This window comes from Oreochromis aureus, linkage group 6, assembly GCF_013358895.1.
Source record: "Oreochromis aureus strain Israel breed Guangdong linkage group 6, ZZ_aureus, whole genome shotgun sequence".
Classification (NCBI taxonomy): domain Eukaryota; kingdom Metazoa; phylum Chordata; class Actinopteri; order Cichliformes; family Cichlidae; genus Oreochromis; species Oreochromis aureus.
This window is the reverse complement of record NC_052947.1, coordinates 28,242,322-28,261,177: the sequence shown is the minus strand read 5'-3', so window position 1 is coordinate 28,261,177 and position 18,856 is coordinate 28,242,322. Positions and strand designations below refer to the sequence as shown.

Below are 18,856 nucleotides of genomic sequence, written 5' to 3'. Positions count from 1 at the left end.
GTTTGAATGCAAAACAAATGTGTTGTTTGAGCTAGAGACTGCATGTGTGGCTTAACAATAAATACATTTTATTTTGATTATATAAGTAATGTAACTTAGTAACTAAACTTAGTTTTTTTCCTGATGTTGCTGTCATTCAGAGTCGATACATCTATCACTACGGCTGCCTTCTTCTGTTTGTCTACCACCACTATGTCCGGTTGGTTACCCACCACCATTTTGTCTGTCTGTATCTGGAAGTCCCACAGGATCTTAGCTCAGTCATTCTCCACCACCCTAGGGGGCGTCTCCCATTTTGACCTCGGGATCTAGGCCATATTCGGCACAGATGTTTCTATATACTATGCTGGCCACTTGGTTATGGTGTAACATGCATACCCTGCCTGCTAGCATCTTGCACCCTGTTGTCAGGGCATCTTTACACAGCCTGCACCTCGGGTCTTGCCTGGTATGATAGACCCCAGCGTCTAAGGATCTTGTGCTCAGAGCTTGTTCCTGTGCTACCATGATTTTCCCTTTGTGCTGTCTTTCAGTCCAGCTTTGTCCAGCCACTAGTAGGATTTCTGGATGTCAGCCACTTCCTCTATCTGCCGGTGGTACATACCATGCAAGGGCCTGTCCTTCCATGATGGTTCCTCCTCTTCCTCCTCTCTCTTGGGTTTCTGATGCCTGAGGTATTCACTGAGCACGCAGTCAGTTGGAGCCATCTTCCTGATGTATTTGTGGATGTTTGTTGTCTCATCCTGGACTGTGGTACTGACACTCACCAGTCCCTGGCCTCCTTCCTTCCGCTTTGCATATACCCACATAGCATAGATATGGGCCAGGCCTGGCGTAGATGGCACTGTTTATGTGATGGCATGCCATATGTGGCCCAATTATGGTTTGGTTTATGTGGCCCAGGCTCATAGAAAACGGGTCTGGCCCCGATCTGGCATCAAGCTGGCCCTTCTGACTGACTGGTGTCATGGCAGGGTGTATGTCAACCAGATGTGGTCCAGGTCTGGCAATGATGGCACTATTTATGTTGCTATTTTCCCATTTCAGTTTGAAGACCCAAATGCCATGTTGCAGTATTATACTGCTATGGTAGCCAACGTTTCAAATGTAGGTTTGACAGGTTTGTGAGTTTACACTTTATCCAAAACCTGGTGAAGTGAGGGTTTATCCATGTTTACCACTGGGTGGCTGTAGCTCAGGAGGTAGTGCAGGTCACCTACTCATCGGAAGGTTAGTGGTTCAATCCCTGGCTCCTCCAGTGAATGTGTATGAAAGTAGTTAGGAAGCACTCAGTTTAGAGAAAGTGTGTGATTGGGTGAATATGGCATGCTGTATTGCGTAATCCGGGAGAGTAGAAAAGCGCTATATAAGAATCAGTCCATTCACTGTCTGAACAGAGTTTCGTTATGTTACTTTTGCACTATTATGTTGCGGCATATGCTGTTATTACATGTCTTGATTAGGGTGCACATTAGGCTGACATCTGGGGCCAGAGCTGAAACTGTTCTGGGCCAGCACAGGGCCACCAGTGTGTCTGCAACTGGCCTTGTGCTGGCCCATGTGTGGTCCACCTCTGGCAAACCTGATCAGGGCCACCAAAGAGCCATCATTCTTTGCGGTATGTGGGCCGTGTAAGCACATTGTGTGGGTCAGATCCGGGCCATACCAATTTTGCTATGTGGGTAGCCTCAGGGTACTGGACTTGGGATGAAACTCTCCATGCATGATAAGGAGTTTCCTGGTCTTGATGTCAGTGGCTTTTATCTCCTCCTTTGGCCAGCTTATTATCTCAGCAGGGTACCTGATCATGGGCAGGGCGTAGGTGTTGATCTTGTTCTTACTGTTCAGCTGACTTTAGGACTTCAGGAATTGCCTCACCCTCTGCAGGTACTTTGCTGGTTGCAGCTGTCCTAGCAGCCTCTTCATGGTTCCCATTTGCCTGTGGGATCCCCAGTTACTTTTAGCTGTCCTTTATGTCTGCAATGTTGCCTTCTGGTGGTTCAATCCCCTCAGTTCTGACTACCTTCCCTCTCTTTGGTATCATCCAACTACACTTCTCCAATCCGAACGACATTCCGATATCATTGCTTTTTATCCTGGTGGTGAGGATCAGTGAATCGATGTCTCGTTCACTCTTGATGATCTCACTGAGGGGGTTCAGGCCTATGCAGAACAGCAGTGGAGACAGAGTATCTCCTTGGTAGATCCTGCACTTGATGGTGACTTGGGCTTCAAGCTATGGGCTTGAAGTTGGCCTCTAGTGTTGTTCATCATATCCCCACTGAGCTCCTGATGAAGGATCCTGTTGATCTTGTATAGTTGTAGTTCTAGGCATTCCAGGATCCAGGTGTGGGGCATTGAGTCATAGGCCTTCTTGTAATCAATTCAGTCAGTGCACAGGTTGGTCAGCTTAGTCTTGCACTCTCGGCTGACTGCTTGGTCTACCAGTTGCTGGTGTTTTGCGCCTTTTGTATTTTGCTAATTTCTTCTTGCCAATATCTATCTATCTATCTATCTATCTATCTATATATATATATATATATATATATATATATATATATATATATGTATATATATATATATATATATATATATATATATATATATATATATATATATATATATATATATATATATATATATATATATATATATATATATATATATATATATATATATATATATATATATATATATATATATATATATATATATATATATATATATATATATATATATATATATATATATATATATATATACATATATATATATATATACATATATATATATATATATATATATATATATATATATATATATATATATATATATATATATATATATATATATATATATATATATATATATATATATATATATATATATATATATATATATATATATATATATATATATATATATATATATATATATATATATATATATATATATATATATATATATATATATATATATATATATATATATATATATATATATATATATATATATATATATATATATATATATATATATATATATATATATATATATATATATATATATATATATATATATATATATATATATATATATATATATATATATATATATATATATATATATATATATATATATATATATATATATATATATATATATATATATATATATATATATATGTAGTACTGGGAAATGTATAACTAAAGCTATTTGTATCTATTACAGTTATTTTTGTTATATTTGGTAGCTTTGTAATATATTTTAGTATTTACTTTAGATTAAGTATTTACTGTCTTGGAGCATCCATAATTTCCTCGGGGATTCTGATTGATCTGCTGAGTGTATATGAAGCTCTGGCTATGAACAGAGCCCCACCCACCTGGTTTTCAAAATTCTCTGTAAGAGGCAGCTAATCACAATAAAGTTGCCTCAAAATTGTCTTGAGCTTTCACTCACTGTTTATATCTATAGATTGTTGTATTAATGTGACTGGTAATGCGAGAGGAGGTTTGAAAACTCAGCAGTTACTAATTCAGCACAGCATTGGTAACTTTTATGCACCTCAGCACTCAGTGACTCAGTAACTATATAGTCTACCACTTTGTGGCTGAGCTACTGTGGTTACAGCAAGTAATGGTAATCAAATGCTAGAACATCACTTATCCAAACTGAAGCACAAACTCTGTGCTTCCAAAAGACATGAGCAAGATAAACATACTAAAATGACGATGCTAGTTCAATGACCTAAATTACTAGGAAAGTAAACAAAGGCAAGGAAGAAAAATAAATCAATTTACCTTCCCCTCATCATCACAGTGGGTGTTATACCTTGATTAACAAAGTGCTCCAGTAGTTATTAGCCCCGTTCCAGGAACTGTGCTTGCTTATGCATGGTATGTTTTTGTACAGGCTTTGTAGAGTGTGGATGTTTTCTGACTGTGTAGTCATCACAACAAAAGGAAAACATAGCCACCTATAAAAAATTTTCAGCATATTTATTTTTTTTACACAAATCATCAATAAATCTGATCTAAAGGAATGAAAAGTTTGTGCTGCTGGACCACAGATACTGGGATACTGTCAAAGGAGGTAACACCTCAAATCTGATGAAACACCTGGCGACGCATAGCGTTTTTTTAAAAGCCAAGAAATGCACCGTATTTGATAGCTTGCTGCAAGACCTCACACCGAGAACATCTACTGCGGGTGTGGTGCCTGTTATCGGACCCGGAGTTAGCAACATCCCCCAAGAATCCGAAGAGTAGAGTCCTGGCCCCTAGCCCTACCAGTGTAGCAGAAATGATGATGGCAGCAGCAGCCGTTCTTCTCTGCGTGAGTAGCTTAATGTTGTTCGTGTGTAATTTACATTGAGTAGGCTAACCACATTATTAAATTAATGCATGTAAGGTGAACTAGCAAATACCGTCGTAGTTACATGCGGCTGTCTTCTTGTTTGATGGCAGATACTCCCTTCACCCTGGCCAAAAAGGCTAAAATGACCAAAGAAAAAGTGGAAAACAGTTAAACATGAGAGGTTTAGGACAAGGTTTATGTTTTTTCCATTGTTTAAGCACCGCTTCCAGTCAAGAGTGATACCATATATGCCCTATAGCTGCAGAAAAGGCTAACATTGTTATCTTTTTACAAAAAAACAGCTGAACATGAGAGGTTTTAGGACAAAGTTTGTGTTCTCCATTCTTTAAGCACCGGTTCGAGCACCGTTTAAGCATTTATGTATTTATGCATTATCTGTCAAACACAGTGGAGACAGCATTATGGCGTGGGTATGTGTGGCTGCCAGCCAAATGAGGCCACTAGAATTTATTGATGATGTAAGTGCTGAAAGAAGCAGTAGAATAAATTGGGAAATGAACAGATCTCTCTGCTCACATTCAGCCAAATGTTGCAACACTGATCGGACAGCACTTCACAGTACAAATGGATATTGCAGAAGAACCTCAAGAGTTTTTCAAAACAAAGAAATGAGACATTCCTTAATGGCCAAGTCGGTATATACTGTTGGGCTGAGTCACCTGACCTCAGCCCAACAGTGCATGGTATTCCATTATTAATTACAAAACTGAATGCAGAAAGAGCCACAAACAAGCAGCATTTGAAGGTGGCTGCAGTAAAGGTCTAATGGAGGAAAAAACATTTGGTGATGTCCTTGACTTTTAGACTTCATTTAGTCATGGCTGCAAAGTTTATTCATCCAAGTATTAAGAACAATCTTTATATTTAAACGTATCTTTGTTTTTCCCATTAACACGTCGAGGAATTTTGGAGTCATTTAACAAATATGTAGGGCTTTTTTTTCCATTTGCGCAACATCTCTAAAATTAGAAACATCCTGTTTCAGAGTGACGCTGAAAAACTGGTTCATGCATTTACTTCTTCTATGTTCGACTACTGTAATTCATCATTATCAGGATGTCCTACAAACTTCCTGAAAAGTGCTTCATTTGATCCAAAATGCTGCAGCAAGAGTCCTGACAGGGACTAGAAAGAGAGAGCATATTTCTCCTGTATTGGCTTCCCTTCATTGGCTCCCTGTTAAATGCAGAATTAAATTCAAAATCCTGCTCCTCATGTACAAGGTCTTTTATAATCAGGGCTCATCTTATCTTAATGACCTTATAGTAACATATCATGCTATTAGAGCACTTCACTGTCAGACTTCAGGCTTACTTGTTGTTCTTAGAGTTTTTAAAAGTAGAATGGGAGGGAGAGCCTTTGATTTTCAGGCCCCTCTTCTGTGGAACCAGCTTCCAGTTTGGATTCAGGAGACAGACACTATCTCTACTTTTAAGATTAGGGTTAAAACTTTCCTGTTTGATAAAGCATATAGTTAGGGCTGGACCAGATGACCCTGAATCCTCCCTTAGTTATGCTGCAATAGGCGTAGGCGGCTGGGGAATTCCCATGATGCATTGAGTGTTTCTTCTTAAGTCACTTTTCCAACCCACTATGTGTTTATACACTTCTCTGTATTTAATTATTAGTTATTATTAATCTCTGGCTCTCTTTCAGAGCAGACGGCTGCCGCTCCCTGAGCCTGGTACTGTTGGAGGTTTTTTCCTCTTAAAAGGGAATTTTTCCTTCCTACTGTTGCCAACAATGCTACACTTAAAAGGATGTCACAGTGGCAGTTTATTTGACTTATGATTACAGTTATCACTTTTTGAACACTTTTGTACAATTCATTGTTTAAATAATGGTGCAAGTAATGGTCAAGTTGCAGATTTCAGCATCAGTGATGTTGAGATCTGAAACTTGACATGACAAACATACACCCTAAGACTAACTTTAGGATAAAGAACAACCAGTTCTAGAAGTGATGGTGTGACACAAACAGTACAGATGTCAACTTATGTCAATGTGTACTTATAAGTGAAAAATTAAACTCTGTACTGTATACCACAAAAGTGGCTTACGCCATTACTTATAGGAGGATAATGATCAAAAACAGAAGCAAAGTTTGACCATAGTTTGGGTGACAGTAGTATGGTCCATTAAAGGCTGCTCAAGACAGGGACAAAATCTGGGAAGCAGAAGCAAAACATATCCTACTTTTTCTTCTTTTTCTGACCTTACTCCTGGAACTCAACTTAGGAGTGAGCAATGACTTTATACCAGATACCCTTTATCTAATTCATACAGGCTTGGGACCCGTAGTAAGAATACGCTCGCTTGTACACATATGGCAGATTTAGAATCACCATTTAACCTAATTAACGTAATTACATGCATGCCTTTTGGCTGTCGGAAGTCTGAGTACTTGTACATGATTACCTGTTGTAATGCTATGAATGCTGTTTACACAATTCTGTACACATAACCAGATTTTGCATGTAAAATGGCAATAGTTTTTTTAAATACGAAAAAGCAATTCCAGACCTCTTAATGAAGTATATGCAGTTTATTCATAACAAAATGACACTAAATACAAGTCAGAACAGTCAGGCAACCTCACATCATTCTATCTACAAATTATTTGTGTTTTTGTGGCACCCTTAAACAAATGGTAACTGTGACAATCTTCCACATGGATAGTTGCATTTTTTCCTCATTTAGTTTCCAAAATGTTGAAGTCATTTACTTGTTTTCCAGTAAGTCAAACCAGGCTCATGTTGTCACACATAATCTGAGAAACAGTCTTTGCTGTTATAATGTAATGAACAAAATATTTTTGATATTATTTGCAAACACACACGATTATGTTTGCTCAAAGTAGATCAGAGCTGCCAACACATGTAGGAAGAGTTTTTGTACCACTTATGGCAGAACACACTGGGACAGAGGTTTATTTTATATGTATAAAAAAGAAGATAATCACATAATTTGAACAGTATTTAAATATTTTTCTATGTATGATATACAGACAACAGACTGCACGCCAACTTTATAAACAAAGTATTATGTTGGTTGTCTTTTCTTCTGCCTCTCTGCTTTCACTTAAAATCAGCTGACTACCTGAAACGAATGGTGATATTATATGAATACATTTATTTGTCATGATTTTACATCTTATTATTTTCTGGTGGGTTAAATTATCTCTACATTTTTTTTTCACAAATCCAGACATTTTTTCTGCCACACGGTGTGTCATTCCAGGAGTTTTCTCTTATATAGAAAAAGATTTCTGCACAATCTTCATCAATTCCTTCATAACTGTTGGGCTCGTCAGTGTCCCAGAAACTGAACACAAAAACAGAAAAAAAGACTAACCATTTTATACTGACACTGAAGTCATGGTATACTGAACAAACAACTACACACGAGGACAAGAATTTACACCTACACTTTATCTTAAAATGCAAGTTACCAACAATAATTTATTAAAGAGTCATGTAAAACACATAAAGTGTGAAACCTGATGGTAAGTGTAGTCCCATCCACCCATTTCCATGTCTGTTCTTTTGCTGCGTCAGTCAGTCCAATCCATGTCCGTTTTTTAAACTCTCTTATGAAGTTCTTATTCACAGAAAAAGAAATAAACAATAACATTAAATACATCTCAGTTTGACACTTTTGTCTTTGTGTCTCAGAAACAGATTTTCCTCCTATATACTGTACCTGTTCCTCTCTGCTGTTGATAATCACCAGGTCTGCCCCTCTCTGCAGACAGTCCTCTCTGCTGTCATTCCAGGTGTTTGTAGTAGATGAAACGTAATATAAACTGTGGTTGAAGTATATCCATCGTTGTTGGATATAGCGAGCTGCAAAGGACAGTAAAACTGAACCTTCAAAATTATGCTCAAGAAAATAACAAACAGCAATGATAATAATGATAATAATGTTTAGCATTACACTCATCTAATTCATTCATTTTCATGTCTTGTTGTTTAGTCCAGTTTTTAATAATGGCCTCACAATCTGGTGTTGTTGTTGTTGTTGTTGTTGTTGTTGTTGTTGTTGTTGTTGTTGTTGTTGTTGTTGTTGTATCAGAACTGTCTGTAAGAGCAAATAAACATTTCCTTAAGTAACTACACCACCAGAGTGCCACATGAATGAACCTGATTCAAGTTAAATTAATTGCAGTTGTTCAAATTGTAACAGTAATTCTCTGTCATTTCTGTTCTTATATTATTCAGATGGTGAATTTATGGTCACATTACAGAGAAAATGTAAATTGACTCACAAAAAGCCAGTCGCAGTGAAATGTTGAGTGTAGCTTGAAGAATACACAGAAGTGCAAAGCTCAAAACAACCAGTCTGCAGAGTTTTCTTTCTGTGTGCAGGAATCAAACAGATAAGAAAATTTATTGTCATTATATAAGAATGTACAACAAAAATTATGGTGCACTGTCAGGATATGGACTCATGCATAATAATAATAATATAAACACCAACAAGAGACTAAAAAAAATGTATGGAGGGGTAAATAAAGAGGAAGTAGAACTGATAAATATCTTACATAATAAATATTGTATACATTAAAAAAACAGTCGTGGGTTTAGTGGTTTTGAGTTCAGTGTGGTTACAGTGGTAGGATAAGAACTGTTCAGGAATTGTTTGGTGTGACTTTATATGCATCTGTATCTCTTACCAGATGTGTATTAGCAGACTGATAAAAGAGCATTAGCTGGTGTGCTAAACCATAAAGATTTCACAGATCACAGGTTAAAAACACCATCTCATAAATGTATATTTAAAGATGAAATATTGACTGCGTTCATTTCCTGGTTTGTCAGTAGCGGCTCCCGAAGAGCAAGTCTACGACACATCTGTTTGAACAACACCAGTTAATCTATGACACCAGTTAATCTGAAACACTGGGGGCAGTGTGGGGAAGTTAATAAGGACGCTGACAGCTGGGGCTCGTAGGGAGGAGACCAGCGGGCCGAAATATTGACTCTGTTTATTTCCTGGTTTGTCAGTAGGGGCCACTGAAAACACCTGGACTGTATTTAACATTTACCTGAGCATACCTGGTGCCCAATAATCCAACCCTAACTATATGCTTTATCAAAAAGGAAAGTTTTAAGCCTAATCTTAAAAGTAGAGATAGTGTCTGTCTCCTGAATCCAAACTGGAAGCTGGTTCCACTGAAGAGGGGCCTGAAAACTGAAGGCTGTGCCTCACATTCTGCTTTTAAATATTCTAGGAACTACAAGTAAGCCTGCAGTCTGAGAGTGAAGTGCTCTAATGGGGTCATATGGCACTATTTATTATTATCTGATTATTTAAGACCTTGTACATGAGGAGAAGGATTTTGAATTAGATTCTGGATTAAACAGGGAGCCGATGAAGGGAAGCCAATATATGAGAAATATGCTCTCTCTTTCTAGTCCCTGTCAGTACTCTTGCTGCAGCATTTTGGATCAACTGAAAGCTTTTCAGGAAGTTTTTAGGACATCCTGATAATAATGAATTGCAGTAGTCGAACCTAGAAGTAGTAAATGCATGAACTAGTTTTTCAGTGTCACTCTGAGACCAGATGTTTCTAATTTTAGTGATATTAGGCAAATGGAGGGAAGCAGCCCTACATATTTGTTTAATACCTGCACTGAAGGACAACAATGACTCCAAGGTTCCTCACAGTGTTCCTGGAGGCCAAGGTAATGCCATCCAGAGTAAGTATGTGGTTAGTATGGAAGAGGATTAGGGACACCGGAAAAAAAAAAAAAAAGCGGGCACATCTTTTTTTTTTTTTCCAAATTCTGAGAAAAAAGTCAGAATTCTGACTTTAATCTCAGAATTCTGGAAAAGAAAAAACAGATGTGCCCGCTTTCCCTCCCCGGTGGCCTGAATCCTCTTCCGTAGGTTAGAGATCATATTTATGAGATTTTTCGGGCAGAGTACAATAACCTCAGTTTTAGCTGAATTTAGAATAAGAAAGCCCTGATACCGAGTTCTTTAAAAGAAGAAACTATTCAATATTTTATAATTATTAAATAAAATTATCAAATAATTTTAATAGTGTTAGTAGTTGAAAAAAATAAACTTTGAATGCAGTTTATTCCCTAATCGTTTGTTTAGAAAAAAAAAAATCCTCCACCTGATTCCAAGAATATCTACTAAAGTGCGGTTTTCAATGCAAACTCACTCAGAGCTAGAATAAAACATATGACATGGACAGACAGCATGAAAATCTTATAAATAAATTGAATTACTTACTACTGGTCGAAGTATCAGCTCCATTTTCACAATCCATGTCAGATTCGTATTTAAGAACAAACTTATTTTGCTGTGGTATGACAAAGGCATATAGTTAGAAAATGCAGAACTAATCAATAACTTCTTTATCTATCTTTCTTTCTTCCGTTTTTGACAACATCCGCAGATTTAAGCACACAGCTTCCTTCACACAGAATACATCTACCCCTTCTCCCTTATCAGATCAACTCAGTTTCCAATTTCCACTAAGATAAAAACATTCATATATATCTACTTTTAAATATGAGACGGCAGCATGCTGATATAGTTTACTTCAGTACTCAGCTACTCCCTTTGCTTCAAGTGAGAGACAGCTGCCTCGGTAGAATATGCAGAAGGCAGGTACAGGACATCTACTCACTACTTCGCAGTGATGTCTGTGGACAGTTACTTATGGGCACAACTGGACATCATGTGAACTTTGTACTAAAAAGCTGGAATGTTAAAACCTGAGTAAAAACAGCTTATATTTTAGGGGGCTTTGGAGCACAACATACAGTACAAGTACAAAAGGAATTTCAACCCTGGTTTACAAAGCAAGATCAGAATGCAAAATGAAAGTCACAGAAGAAACAGGGGGAAAAGGTCACATTGAGCAGGTCCATAACAGTCTATGATGCCTTTTAGTTATTTTCAGTGCTCTCTATCAGAACCTATGTGGAGAAAAAAGAAACGTGCAAAGAAGAGACAAGAGCAGAATATTAAAAGCTGAAGGTTACCCTTTATGGCAGCTGATAGCTGATGAAACTAATTCCTGTGACAAATATACAGTATAAAGTGTTTTGAACATGTGGTGAATGTCATGGATTTCTAACATAAAAGTGATCCAGGTGTCAAAATGTATTTAAGTGATGATATCTGTTTACAATTCCACTTACATTAAAAATAATGATTCAATGTGACAGAAGGGTGCATAAGGGTGCCATTGTGCATCTCATTAATCTCATTTCAATTTTCCTTTACTTATCTTTTGATCTTTTAAATGTAGTATCGACCTGGAAATCTATATAATCTCTATATACTGTAGATTCTGATCTTATATAAGTATTTTTTCAATATGAATTGTCTATAATACATAGGCCAACTATTTACACATACAGTTACTCAAAAATAAAATCCAGTGAAAGAGAAACCAAACCTCGCATACTTACAATGATGGTAAAACTGGTCTAACGTTCAAGGGTTTGTCTTCAGTCATTTGGAATATATTAAGATATTAAAACTGGAAAGACAGTAGGATTAACTCACACACAGACAAAATCGCCACTCATAATGCTACCTTAGCATTGGCTACATCAGTATAAGCAATTCAAGGTCAGTAATTAAATGATCAGTTAAATATAAAATTTGTTTGGGCATCTGTGGCAAAAGGAAATCCTTAGAATAATTGGTGAGTTTATTAAAATTGGTGAGAGAAATTCTGTGACTGCTGTCATCGTTTTGAGTTGTGAAACCACAGGTTAAGGTTTATATATCTTTTTCTAAAGCTTTGAACATTCTTAGCAGCACACTGGTTTCAATCATGGGAGAAAAAAGGAAGAAGTATTGAATCAACGACTCCTATGTTGGCTGACAAGCCAAATGAAAAAAGAAATTCAAACAAGAGATTCTCGGTCAGAAAGGTGACCAACAGCGTAATGGTCTCTCTAACTCAGGGGTCGGCAACCTGCGGCTCTTTAGTCCTTTTAGTGCGGCTCCGCGTGGTTTGGGAAAATAAATTAGTTTTTTCAGGAATTAGCTTAAGTGTATTTTATTTATGTTAGTTCTTTTATAACTTGTAGTTCTAAATTGGAACATTATTGTGATATTGAAATATAAATATAAAATTATATTCTATTATTTTTTGATCGCTCAAAATAAGCGTCACACTCGCGGAAGCCGGTATACCTGCCGAAACGCCGTGCATTTATCGAGACTTTCAACCTCAGGTAAGCCAATTATGGATCTTCGGATACACATTAGTCAACAGCTGTTCTCCACCGTGAACTATGTTAAAAACAAACACCGCTCACGCCTCACAGATGACAGCTTACAGTCCTGCGTGAAGATGAAAGTGACTTCGTACAGCCCCGATTTGTAGACGCTGGAGGTTCAGGAGCAGAAGTTCCATTGTAAACATACCACGGCAGACCCAACGATGTTTCCATGAGCATGCTTTTGAGCATCTCTTTATTGAGCACTTTTCACACACGGTTGCTGTACGCATACAGCCGGCTGTAGCTTTTCAGCTCACAGCCCGATACATACCAATACAACAGCATAGATAGCGCAGACGTTAAGGCAGCGAGGCGTGATTGCGGGTGCCGCTCAGGTGCGTCCGCCTCCCCTGCAGCAGCAGCGGCGCTGCAGACCACGCCCCGCCACACACATTAACCAGGTAAAATACATATTTAAGCAGAATTTTGCAAATATCTGTTTTTCATTTTTCAGCAGCATAGAGCTTTTTTTCCAATAATTTTTTAAAAAGTCAGGTCAAGGCTCCAAAAAACCAAAGGCGATATGAGGGTGGCGGCTCACAACAGTTTTTGTTTGCTACATGGATCATTTTAGTTCAGCTGGGTGTCTTTCCTTTTGTTATATTTCTTTAAGAGTTCAAAATGTGTTAATTACATAAATAAAATGTAATTTTCTCTATAGCACTTCATGGATTTCATAAGCAACACACCTTAGTTGTTCACACAAAGCATAAAGGTAAAAAACAATATATACAGTGTTATCTTCATTTTAGATGTCAAAAAGTATTTGCGGCTCCCAGTGTTTTCTTTTGCGTGGAAACCGGGTCCAAGTGGCTCTTTGGGTGTTAAAGGTTGCTGACCCCTGCTCTAACTGAATTCCCCTGTACAGTTTAGACAACCTGCCGAATGTTACAAGCACTTTATGTCACGGTTCGCGGGTGCAAGCCGTGTGGAATTATTTTAGGACCAAAACAGCAGCTCAGGTGCAGGTGAGTATTTATTGATGAAAGAACAACGAACGACAAAGGTACTGGGAAAAAGAAACTAAAACCTAAACTGGGTCATACTAACAAAACAAACCAGAACGCAGATGCGGGGAGGTCCGGGGAAATACACAGGGAGAGACGCAGGGAGACCGAGGGGAAACAACACAGACGAACCAGCAATCACTAAGACAAAAGACACGACTGAAATACACTCAGAGAACACAGGGAGATTACACATAGGTGGGGGACACAGCTGGGAGAGATTAACCTGACGAGACAAGGGAGGCAAACTGAAAACACTCACATCAGACGCAGACCTTCAAAGTAAAACAGGAAACACATACACGTAATGACACAGACTAAACACAGGGATACACGGGTAGAAAAGAATGAACACTAACCGAGGAAGAACAGAACCAAAATTACAATAATAGAAAACACAAAACGCTGGGTCAAAAGGACCCAGGATCATGACACTTTATAAGCCTGACCAATAGAGACTTGGGACTAGAGTGTAGTGGACAGTAGCCACTTTAAGTAACCAGTACATAATAGTCATACTGGAAGTTGTAAAACTGAATCTGGATCTGAATCTAGAACCTTTTAAAGAAATTACCTTTGTAATGCCATTCCTCTGGAGAAGCATGCTGGTAGCAGTGTCATGCTTTTATCAGTGGCAGGAAAATGGAAGCTTGTCAGAATTAAAGGGAAAATGAATACAGCCAAAAATAACGGACAACTGAGAGTTCTGGGAATGGGCCCACTGTCATGTTACGGCTGTGTGGCAGGCAGGAATTGGACCCAAACTCAAACTCACGGGAACGGAACTTAAACTCAAAAGCACAGCTTTATTGCTGTGAAACAGGCGACATAAACAATACAAAATTAAACTGGGAAAAACTAATTATAATATGCACAAAGAGACATAGGGAGAATAACACAGCTATGAGGGAGGACGCAACACAGAACTGAGGGAGACACAGACATAAATACACAAAGGATAACGAGGGACGTGGGAGCACACGGGGAACACAGGTGACACTGATAATCTTATCGAGACAGGGCAGGAGAAAACACAACAGGACGTACACTGACGAGAGACTATCAAAGTAAAACAGGAAGTACACAGAGACGCAGACCCGAGGGGGAGAGAGAACACGAGGAGAGCACAGATAACGGGCTGGGAAAAACATGGAAATAAAACACAAGGAGGCGAAACGAGTCATGGGAACTCAAAATACACGGAGGGGGACACAGGGGGAGAACCTACTAAATACTCAGAACACTAAAAAGAGAATGCAAAAACCTAAACTAGGACACTAGACTCTATAGAATAGAATTTTTCAGTGTCACTTTGAGACCAGATGTTTTTTAATTTTAGTGATATTAGGCAAATGGAAGAAAGCAGTCCTACATATTTGTTTAATTGTGGGAAAATCCATTCACATTTAGGTAAAGATATATATTTTTTTAATGGAAATTTGAAGATTATCTAAATTCTGAATCCAATATTGTGTTTAATTAAAAATATTAAGTAGACAGAGTTTTTATCAACTTGTTTTAAGAACTCAGTTTAAGTAAGTTACTAGTACTTTTCATTCAAAAAGCTGATCAACTGAGGTCATTTGAGTTGTCTTAAATTAGAAAAACTAAGTAAGCTGGAAATTAAACTACTCACTGCAAAAGGATAAAACAATATGGTTTGAAATACCACGTCACTACCTTCCTCCTCCCTCACACAGATCAGTCCGCATGTTCATGGCGCTCAGGTTTTTTTCTGGAATATGTTGAGCAAAGCTGGAGAAGCTTCAGCTCAAGAGATTATATGACATACAGACAACAGCCTGCACACCAACTTTATAAACAAAGTATTATGTTGGTTGTCTTTTCGTCTGCCTCTCTGCTTTCACTTAAAATCAGCTGACTACCTGAAATGAATGGTGATATTATTGTCATGATTTTCTATCTTATTATTTTCCGGTGGGTTAAATTATCTCTACATTTTTTTTTTCACAAATCCAGACATTTTTTGTGTCACAAGATTCATCATTCCAGGAGTTTTCTGTTTCAGGGAAATAGATTTCTCCACAATCTTCATCTCCACCAGCACCGTTGGGCTCGTCAGTGTCCCAGAAGCTGAACACAAAAACAGAAAAAAAGACTAACCATTTTATACTGACACTGAAGTCATGGTATACTGAACAAACAACTACACACGAGGACAAGAATTTACACCTACAATTTATCTTAAGATGCAAGTTACCAACAATAATTTATTAAAGAGTCATGTAAAAAACAAAGTGTGAAACCTGATGGTAAGTGTAGTCCCATCCACCCATTTCCATGTCTGTTCTTTCTCAGCGTCAGTCAGTCCAATCCATGTCCGTTTTTTAAACTCTCTTATGAAGTTCTTATTCACAGAAAAAGAAATAAACAATAACATTAAATACATCTCAGTTTGACACTTTTGTCTTTGTGTCTCAGAAACAGATTTTCCTCCTATATACTGTACCTGTTCCTCTCTGCTGTTGATAATCACCAGGTCTGCCCCTCTCTGCAGACAGTCCTCTCTGCTGTCATTCCAGGTGTTTTTATTAGATGAAACGTAATATAAACTGTGGTTGAAGTATATCCATCCTTGTTGGATATAGCAAGCTGCAAAGGACAGTAAAACTGAACCTTCAAAATTATGCTCAAGAAAATAACAAACAGCAATGTTAATAATGATAATAATGTTTAGCGTTACACTCACCTAATTCATTCATTCTCATGTCTTGTTGTTTAGTCAAGTTTTTAATAATGGCCTCACAATCTGGTGTTGTTGTTGTATCAGAACTGTCTGTAAGAGCAAATAAACATTCCCTTAAGTAACTACACCACCAGAGTGCCACATGAATGAACCTGATTCAAGTTAAATTAATTGCAGTTGTTCAAATTGTAACAGTAATTCTCTGTCATTTCTGTTCTTATATTATTCAGATGGTGAATTTATGGTCACATTACAGAGAAAATGTAAATTGACTCACAAAAAGCCAGTCGCAGTGAAATGTTGAGTGTAGCTTGAAGAATACACAGAAGTGCAAAGCTCAAAACAACCAGTCTGCAGAGTTTTCTTTCTGTGTGCAGGAATCAAACAGATAAGATGATTACATTTATTGTCATTATATAAGAATGTACAACAAAAATTATGGTGCACTGTCAGGATATGGACTCATGCACAATAATAATAATATAAACACCAACAAGAGAATTTAAAAAAAAATGTATGGAGGGGTAAATAATGAGGAAGTAGAAAAAAACAGTCTTGGGTTTAGTGGTTTTCGAGTTCAGTGTGGTTACAGTGGTAGGGTAAGAGCTGTTCAGGAATTGTTTGGCGTGACTTTTTATGCATCTGTATCTCTTACCAGATGTGTATTAGCAGACTGATAAAAGAGCATTAGCTGGTGTGCTAAACCATAAAGATTGCACAAATCACAGGTTAAAAACACCATCTCATGAATGGATATTTAAAGATGAAATATTGACGCATTCATTTCCTGGTTTGTCAGTAGCGGCTCCCGAAAAGCAAGTCTACGACACATCTGTTTGAACAACACCAGTTAATCTATGACACCAGTTATTCTGAAACACTGGGGGCAGGGTGGGGAAGTTAATAAGGACGCTGACAGCTGGGGCTCGTAGGGAGGAGACCAGCGGGGCGAAATATTGACTCTGTTTATTTCCTGGTTTGTCAATAGGGGCCGCTGAAAACACCTGGACTGCATTTAACATTTACCTGAGCATACCTGGTGCCCAATAATCCAACCCTAACTATACGCTTTATCAAAAAGGAAAGTTTTAAGCCTAATCTTAAAAGTAGAGATAGTGTCTGTCTCCTGAATCCAAACTGGAAGCTGGTTCCACTGAAGAGGGGCCTGAAAACTGAAGGCTGTGGCTCACATTCTGCTTTTAAATATTCTAGGAACAACAAGTAAGCCTGCAGTCTGAGAGTGAAGTGCTCCACTGGGGTCATATGGCACTATTTATTACTGGATCATTGGGGGGAAAAAAAATTGGGCATGTGTCTTTTTTTTCTTTCCCAGGATTCTGAGATTAAAGTCAGAATTCTGACTTTTTTCTCAGAATTCTGGAAAGGAAAAGAAAAAAAAGATGTGCCCAATTTTTTTCCCCCCTGTGGCCTGAATCCTCTTCCGTAGATTAGAGACCATATTTCTGAGATTTTTTGGGCAGAGTAGAATAACCTCAGTTTTAGCTGAATTTAGAAGATGAAAGCCCTGATACTGAGTTCTTTAAAAGAAGAAACGATTAAATATTTTATAACTATTAAATTAAATTATCAAATAATTTTAATAGTATTAGTGGTTGAAAAAATAAACTTTGAATGCAGTTTATTCCCTAATCGTTTGTTTAAAAAAACAAAACAAACTCCTCCACCTGATTCCAAGAATATCCACCAAGGTGGGGTTTTCAATGCAAACTCATACTTAAAGCTAGAATAAAACATATGACATGGACAGACAGCATGAAAATCTTATAAATAAATTGAATTACTTACTTCTGGTCGAAGTATCAGCTCCATTTTCACAATCCATGTCAGATTTGTATTTAAGAACAAACTTATTTTGCTGTGGTATGACAAAGGCATATAGTGAGAAAATGCAGAACTAATCAATAACTTCCTTATCTACCTTTCTTTCTTACATTTTTCACAACATCCGGAGTTTTAAGCACACAGCTTCCTGCTTTGCTATCTTTCTTTCTTAAGTTACGGTTTGTCAGTTGAGTCAGTTTCTGTCATGGTCCCTACTTCCTCTATGCAAGAGGTGTGAAACTCATTTTAGCTCAGGGGCCACATGGATAAAAATCTATTCCCAAGTTTATACTTTACAAAATAAACTTCTGGTTTCTGGTTGTAAAACATACATATGACTGTTTGGTGTAATGCTGTATATGGCTGTTAAGTATATATTTTACTGTAGAGCATTAAACAGTACTTCAGTACTCAGCTACTCCCTTTGCTTCAAGTGAGAGACAGCTGCCTTGGTATGCAGAAGGCAGGTACAGGACATCTACTCACTACTTCGCAGTGATTTCTGTGGACAGTTACTTATGGGCACAACTGGACATCGTGTGAACTTTGTACTAAAAAGCTGGAATGTTAAAACCTGAGTAAAAACAGCTTATATTTTAAGGGGCTTTGGAGCACAACATACAGTACAAGTACAAAAGGAATTTCAACCCTGGTTTACA

At 37.6% G+C, this 18,856-nt stretch overlaps 1 protein-coding gene across 3 annotated transcripts; it reads right to left on the bottom strand.

Moving 5' to 3' along the window:
- Window positions 1-7,059: 7,059 nt before the first annotated feature.
- LOC116310072 (CD209 antigen-like protein A) lies at window positions 7,060-15,591 on the bottom strand. Of its 3 annotated transcripts, XM_039613877.1 has the most exons (8): window positions 14,223-15,591; window positions 10,627-10,696; window positions 8,648-8,737; window positions 8,317-8,460; window positions 8,083-8,225; window positions 7,880-7,980; window positions 7,567-7,704; window positions 7,060-7,479 (listed from the first exon to the last, which is right to left on the bottom strand). In XM_039613877.1, the coding sequence occupies exons 1-8, from the start codon at window positions 14,250-14,252 to the stop codon at window positions 7,476-7,478; spliced, it is 720 nt and encodes a 239-aa protein (XP_039469811.1). In that variant the 5' UTR covers window positions 14,253-15,591; the 3' UTR covers window positions 7,060-7,475. The 3 variants fall into 3 exon arrangements, with proteins under 3 accessions (XP_039469811.1, XP_039469812.1, XP_039469813.1); XM_039613878.1 differs by having other exon boundaries at window positions 7,060-7,704; window positions 10,627-11,887; XM_039613879.1 differs by having other exon boundaries at window positions 7,060-7,704; window positions 8,380-8,460.
- Window positions 15,592-18,856: the final 3,265 nt, after the last annotated feature.

What these genes read in the sequence shown, in the direction of transcription:
- LOC116310072 (XM_039613877.1), bottom strand. Translation starts at nt 14,252, where the DNA reads ATGCTTCTCCAGAGGAATGGCATTACAAAG. An exon ending in AGAGGAATGGCATTACAAAG is followed by an intron (nt 10,697 to 14,222) that starts GTAATTTCTTTA and finishes GTCATACCACAG; the next exon opens with CAAAATAAGTTTGTTCTTAA. An exon ending in AGCTGATACTTCGACCAGTA is followed by an intron (nt 8,738 to 10,626) that starts GTAAGTAATTCA and finishes TCCTGCACACAG; the next exon opens with AAAGAAAACTCTGCAGACTG.